This window comes from Gobio gobio, assembly GCF_949357685.1.
Source record: "Gobio gobio genome assembly, chromosome: 2".
Taxonomy (NCBI): domain Eukaryota; kingdom Metazoa; phylum Chordata; class Actinopteri; order Cypriniformes; family Gobionidae; genus Gobio; species Gobio gobio.
Window position 1 is genome coordinate 76,686,203 of NC_137098.1, and position 7,476 is coordinate 76,693,678.

Here is a 7,476-nt window from a genome sequence, read left to right on the forward strand (position 1 = left end):
CTGTCTAGTGCAACGGAACCCGAGACTGACACTGCATGAAAACACTGAAATCCGGCACTATCCGGGCATGGTATACTCCTGTGTAATTAGATGTTTACCGGATGTATGTGGGAAAAAGCGGATCAGAGTAACACGGAACAGTATATTTCCAGAAAAACCCGGAAACCTCACGAATGCGGACGTATACAGGAATCCGTGAAATTTCACGGACATATACAGCTGAAACACTGCTGGGTGTGCTAGGACTGAAGACTGTTAGGTGTGAAGAAGACCTTTCATATGTTAATTACTGACACTAGTGCTGGCTGTTCTCAGACGGAGGGGGGGCAGGGGAGGATTGAGGATTATCTCTGGTCTACTGTAGGCTACAGCAAACAAGCTTTTTGTACAGAAAAATAAGTAAAATTCTTTAGGCCCTGAAATACCAAACGGACATAAAAAAACAGCAATGACTAAAGCCGACTGTGGGGTTTGCTCACGTCACCCATGTCTGGGCCAAACCATCAGAATGGTGTGTCAAGGGCCTGCATGAAAAGAGTCTCTTAATCAAATAGTTTTTATAAAAACAGTACAAAATAAAACACCCTGAACAGTCACAAAAACATCTGAATATTTAAATTAAGGAATTGAATGGAACAAATAAAGGAAAACGAACCAAACATTTTAGAATAGCACAAATTTATTGTGAAGTTTTACAAATTGCAGTTAATAACAATAACATTTAATAAAAAGGAATGTACATAAAAAGGAGTTGAAATGTGAAATAAAAAAAATAGCTTTAAAAACACCAAAACCGGATATGCTCAAAAAAAAAAAAAAGGAATTAAAAAAAAAGTTTAAAAAAAACGCATGGGGCTACATCTCAAACATTGTGCAAATGGGAATTATGACTGATACCTTTTCTTTTGTCTGACTTAACTGCACAATTGATGTACTTAGTACACATCTCCCTGCAATACGTTCCACAGGTAGGAACGCTGCTGCACAATCAGTCTGTGTGCCCTGCAAATTCCATACCTCCACAGGGTTCCCAAAGAAACGTCTGTCTGGATGAGGGTGCAACCATGTAACCTTTGCAACAACATGCCGTAGAGTACATGTGTTAGTTTTTACACTGATTATAAAAAATCTCTTAATGATTCCAGGACGCAGCTCTGCATTTGGGTCTAGGACTGGTTCGTCAAAGCTGGATTCACTAGCACACCACTTAGCAGAGACACAAGCAGATCTTTCAGCTCTGCAATTATTAATAGAAAGTGTCACTCCAAGACTCTTAACTTTAGTGCAAGTCTTGGCCAAACGTGCCACTTGGAGGACACAATTGGTAGGATATATTTTATGGTACATTAATAACAGAATATCCCGGTCAGATTCTTCAAGCACAACATCCTGGAATGGGGATAATGGCTCAATATTTTCAACATCCTCTAAAGAAAGTGTTTCAGATGAGAAGTAGCAATACTGTTTTATATACAAAATGTCAGTGGCACCATTAAGAGACATGGAATTATTTTTTTTGTCTGTTAGGATGTTGATAAATTCATCACCGAAATCGCAAGGAAATGGCATTCGTAGCTGTTGGTTCTGCTGAAAATGCCTCATGATTTGAACTTCAATGTTTCTGTTGTTATTATGATACTGCCCTAACATTCCATTGAACCGTTCAAAAGAAAAGCACCAAAATGAATAGACAGGTCCATAATCTAAAATGCAGTCTTTCAGATGTAAATGCAGATGCATGTTAGGTGTGCATTTCAATGACCCATAGAGAGCAACAAACTTAGACAAAAATGTCTGTAGATACCCGTCAGCTACTTCTAGCCTGTCTCTGGAGATAACTCGCGAGCATATGATTATGCATGCTTGTACAAAGTCAGACCACATACAATAATGCTGGTCTTCAATCAGCCCCTTCAAACAAAACAGAGAATATATAGTAGTCCAATTTTTCCACTGATGAGCAGCAAATCCACTAAATCCAGAGGCAATTTTCCGAGGAATCCTTCCTACATCCTGAGGCACCTTCAAAGAGTCTATTCTTCTCTGTATTTCATCAAGTTTTTGGGTGCTTAAAACACCAAGCTCAATCCACAACCTGAATATGTGCCTGGCTGTTCCAAGAAGCAGATTATGCATTGGATCAATAACTACAAATCGTATAGCATCGTAGTACTTGAGTTGAAAAAGTTCAGACCATCTTGCACCATACTGAGCTTCAAATCTTTTCTGGGCTGCCTTGGTTGTTGCCTTCTCAGTCATTTTAGCATACCGCTTATGTTCCTCTGAAGTGCGTGGGACCCATGAAGAACGCTCAAAGCCAGAGAAGTCGGTTTTTCCCCCGAATGTTGTCTTCTTGAATGTTTTGAGGCATTTGCTGCATCCTATAAAACACAAATAACAGGGGTGAATGGATACATACATATAAATGTATTAAAACACTATCTGTGTGGCACAATAGAAGAAAATTTACCTCTTAATGCTCCATGGCCCACAAAGCCACCACACTTGCGGGAAGCTGGAATGTCAGATGAAAGGCAGAGAAGAGCAGCTCTGTACACTTGGCATCCCAAGAATGAAGAATCCATTATGACAACTCCCTCCCACAGTTCACGAAGCTCATCAACCAAAGGGTCAAGATAAGTGTTAATGTTGTTCTTTGGCTCTGTGGGTCCTGGTATAACTCCAACTAAAATCAAGTTCTCCTCCTTAAAACGTTCCTCGCGTGGCAAATTCAAAATCACCAAATATATGACCCCAACTGAATATGGGGAATACTTGAATGGTTGATACCAATCAAGGTTCATCATGAGAGCAAAATTGTTTGGTTGTGCTAAAAAAGGCTGACCGTTAACAAATTGAAAGTCTGCCCAAATTTGTCCATCATATACATCTGCCATCACAGAGTTAGGAATTTGTCTTTGTCTCCATTCCTCACACTTTTTTAAAAAGCCAGGCCTTTTTACGAAGGTCTCTAAAGACTGAGTTACTTTCTTGTAACAATAGGTTTGCTTGGGGTACAGATATTCCTTGCCATTGAAGTTTATCATCTTTTTCATTAATAGAGTGCCACATTTCTTCCTCAAGTTAGATGCCTTGTGCGGATGTTTGTAGAATGGAACATATCCACATGTGTTACTGGTTGCTGAACCATTCCTGGTGATATGGAAAGACTCAGAAAGTGTATATGTTGTCTTACACTTGGGACAGACAGCATATTCAGTGAAGTTGTCTCTGTTTATACTGGTATATTTTCTCAGTGAATATAAAGTCTTGGGAATCATACCAGCAAAATTGCTAATTGCATCAACACTGAGAATATTTCCAATGAGCCACATCAATTGTCTGAGGCATAGCAGCAGTGCAGTGATGGCATTGTCTGAAATGTTGAACACTGCTTGCCAGGTTAAAAGCATCATTGCTAATAGCTTTACAAGTAACGGAGCAGAGCTGTCTCCATTGCCATCATCTTCTTCAGGTGTATCATCTTCAAAATCCAAATGTTCACTTTGCTGGTCATCTGTGAAGACTTGCTCTTCATGGTCACTGTCATCATCTGAAGATGTTTCACTGAGCTCCAAGAAAAGCCTGAGCTCATTGCAGTCTTCTTCTGAAACAATAATAAAGAGTAATTTATAATAAAGTGAAAATAATAATATAAGTGTAACATAATACACATATATCTGTGTGCATTAATTTAAATGTGAGGAGCCTTGCCTTCAGTAATAGATGATAAATCAAGAAGATCTGCTGAATCTTGGTTCTCATGTAAATGCATGGTTTCTTCAAATATGCAGAAATCACCTTGCTCTTGGTCTCCAATGTCCTCTGTAACAATTAAAGAACAATACAATGATGTTTAGCTACACACAAATTTACATCCACAAGCTAAACACAAAGATTTAGTTTAAACAGTTAAACATCACAATACCAATTTGATTAATAGCTGCAGCTATGCATACCTTTGTCTAGCATATCTTAAAGTTATCAGCCTTTCACATAAATCACAGGTTAAGTATCATGCACTTTACACTACATCATCACGTGTATGGGTCATGATGGGCCATAGAAACGTTAATGGGCCATTCATAACGGTTTATCCAAATACCTTTTAGTTATTTTTATGAATGGCACATGCATTAATGTTCAGCAAATACAGCTATGGCCAAATTTGCAATAAATAAAAAAGTTACAATGTATTAACAAGACTTATACTAAAAAAAAAATACCCCCCCAAAAAAACACAAACTTACTACATTCTGAAAACAAGCAAATCACTAAATTAGTTGAACGTTTATTTTGTGTTAACTCTGACCAAAGCAGATCATGGACAAATACATGAACACCAGTTTAATGTTGCACGACATCAGTAAAGATATAAACCAACTGCTGATGATCATTATCTTATTTTACTTGTCATTTGGTTTTAGATTCCAAAAAATGTTCAATAACTTACCCAAATGAATACCAGCATCATCCAAGTCCAAAGGTCTCATTTCGGGTGGATGAAGTTCTTTATCACATGCACTCGCTTCCAACTCTGTGTCGTGATTTGTCGCAGCTGTAATCCAAGCTCCATTGTGAAAAAAACGTTTTTTGTGACGATAAAAATGTGTATGTGAAACATTCTCGTTGCAGTGGTCGCAAAACCGCCGAGCTCTCTTTCTCGTATTATTATCAGCAGGTGATTGTCCTTCCATGTTGATAGATAATATATCTAGCATCATATTTGTTCACCAAATTAAATAGATACACCTGCGACGCGTCATACCGAGGGCGTGGTTTGAGTGGTGATTAGCAAGCGAACAAACACGCTGCAAAAAGGGGGCGTTTTGAGGTTTGAAATCCACCACTCACAATAAAGGTGGTGACGTAATGGAGGTGCAACCAATAAGGTTAGTGCATTGCTTCAATCGCGCGAAAAATACGTTAAAACCTCAGCATTGTTTGCGGAAGTACAGAGAACGGATTTTTCTTTTTGGTGTTTGGTTGAGGCTAGGAATCATTCTTTTAAAACATATTTAATATGGCGTGTAAAAGGAACCTTAGTTTTTCTACTCCACTGAACAGAGGCGGACAAGCAGGCTCAAGCCCAAGCCCAGTCACTGTGAACGACTTGATGAAGCAGTTGATCTCCGGCCAGAATGCTTTATCTCGTCAGCTTACTACTGTGATGGCTGCACAGCATGAACAGGCTGATCTTCTCCGAGAGGCTCTCCAGCGTCTTGATTCTCTTGAGCAAAAGTACGAGCAGCGCGGACTAGAGGAAGAGCCTATCAACGCTGTGAAAAGAATTAAAAGGGCACGTAACGTGAGCATTGCGGTAAGTTCAGTTATTGTTATATAATGTGTCTGTAAACCAAAGTTGGCTTGCAGTTAGCCAGATAACGTTATGTGTTTTGTCTCTAGCGGTTACTGTGATGGCCATCTTATGCAAACTTGAAAATGTTGTGGTTCTTGCAGATTGTGAATCCATTTAAACGCATTTTAATTTCGAACTTTACAGGAATCTGTAAGGCGCCTCCACAATTCAGAGAACAACCCGCACAAATACGATCCACAAACTGGGTAAGACTGCTTTTTGTATACTGTAAATGTTAGGTTAACCTACTACTAACGTTATATGGATTTGAAATGCCAAAACCTAATTTAATTAATTATAACTGCAACTTTTCCCCCCAGAATAAATTCATCACACAACCTGGCTGTGACCACTTTCCTCTTTGAAGAATTAAGGACAACTTTTACAGATGTTGACCCTGAATGTGTAAAAGGTAATTGTAAAGATTTTGTAGTAATTATTATGTTAAAAATTATATATATTTATATTTACCACGTGTCCTCTGTTTTACTAACTTTTATTGGCATTATTCATGATTTATTTAGCAGGTTGCAAGACATATTTTGAGACACTGAGGAGGAAGTATTCTTTGGCTCAGCCTGAAAAGGCCCAAAAAAGACTCACTATAAAGAACATGGCAAAGAACCGTCAAAGAAAGAGACGGGTAAGTTAAGAAACTGGTTAAGCATTTTTTTTTCTCTTCAGGAAATAATAGGATTTTGTAAATATTGTGATTAAACTTTACCTCATGTAAACCCAATACTTTGATCAAATCTGAGTGTGACATAACCATACGTATTAGTAAATAATGAAAATTGCATGTAAACTGGAGTGAAGAGTTCTGCTCATGTTATGTGAACATCTTCCTGCGATTAAGACCTTACTCTTATTATACATAGTTGCATTATTGGTGCACATGTAAACACAGTCTGTGTTTTAGTGGTTAAATTACTCTCATGTTTTGCAGTTGCTGGAGACCAGGTCCAGGGTTGTACAAACCAATGCAGAAAGAGACCTGTGGGAGACCGCAACAATAGAGCAGATGTCTGATGAAGACGATGATGTTGTTGATGGAAGGCCAGTGTGGATGGTGAGGTCTCCACCAAACAGAACCACAGAGTTGTCTGCGCTCTGCCAAGTGCTACAGACCAGACTAGAGGCTGACCCACGCTACGCGTCACATCACCAGCGCATCATGGCAGTCTGAAAAATGCTAATTGTACTTGGCCGTCTTTTAGATGTGTGTTTTATTCACTTATATTGTTTCCCCATTTATTAATCCATTAATGTATGTTTCTAATGCTCTTTGGAATGTTCTTTTCACTTATTTATATTGTTTACTTAGAACATTTACGTATATTATATGCACACTTATTTCTGATACATTTCTGGTTCTCATTTAACATTGTTAACTTGGTGTATTTATTCCATTTTTACATGTTCCTTTATATATACACTGCATTTTATTCCTTTACATCGTCGTCCTTTTAAATGCACCCCCCCCCCTCCATTCATTTATGTATGTTTACAATGCTCTTTGGAATTTTTTTTCTCACTTATTTTTATTGTGTATATATTGTAAATTATAACTTTTTTTTTTAGTATACTGGCATGTTACCCCCTTTTTTTCATGCCTTTCATTTTAACTTTTTTTTATATAGTTGTATTGTTTATTTGTTCCTTTTAAATGCCCTTGTTATTTTTGTATACTTTTTGTTCTTTACATTTTTCATCCCTTTTAAATACATTTTGTTCTTATGCTTGTTTATAATGCTCTTTGGAATGTTGTTTTTTTTAATTATTTTTTTTATATACCTTAATAAATATTCCAGATTTTCCTAAATTGTTCTTTGTATGTATTTTTTCCTTTGGGGGGAGAGGGGGGTGGGGTTTATGGTATATATATATGAGCAATATCTGCATAGCTCATCTATAACCAATCAAATCACTATGCTATAAGGCCTAGGGTGGGCTAAGTTTTAAAAGTAACCAATAAAGTCACATTACTGGGTTTTCAATGTGTCCTGTCCTCCAATAGCAGTCTGGGTTTTGGGAGTGGTTTTAAAAGAACAACCAATCCAGTTTGAGTTGAAAGACCAATAGGGGGTGGCAGGCAAAGCTGCTCAGAGGTGTGAAAA

At 37.8% G+C, this 7,476-nt stretch overlaps 1 protein-coding gene across 1 annotated transcript; it reads right to left on the reverse strand.

The window, feature by feature from the left end:
* Nucleotides 1–666: 666 nt before the first annotated feature.
* On the reverse strand, nt 667–4,493 carry LOC307139423 (uncharacterized protein; the record flags this gene model as incomplete). Its single annotated transcript, XM_079838412.1, has 4 exons — nt 667–2,381; nt 2,471–3,607; nt 3,715–3,825; nt 4,454–4,493. The coding sequence occupies 4 exons, from the start codon at nt 4,491–4,493 to the stop codon at nt 856–858; spliced, it is 2,814 nt and encodes a 937-aa protein (XP_079694538.1). The 3' UTR covers nt 667–855.
* Between the last annotated feature and the right edge of the window lie 2,983 nt (nt 4,494–7,476).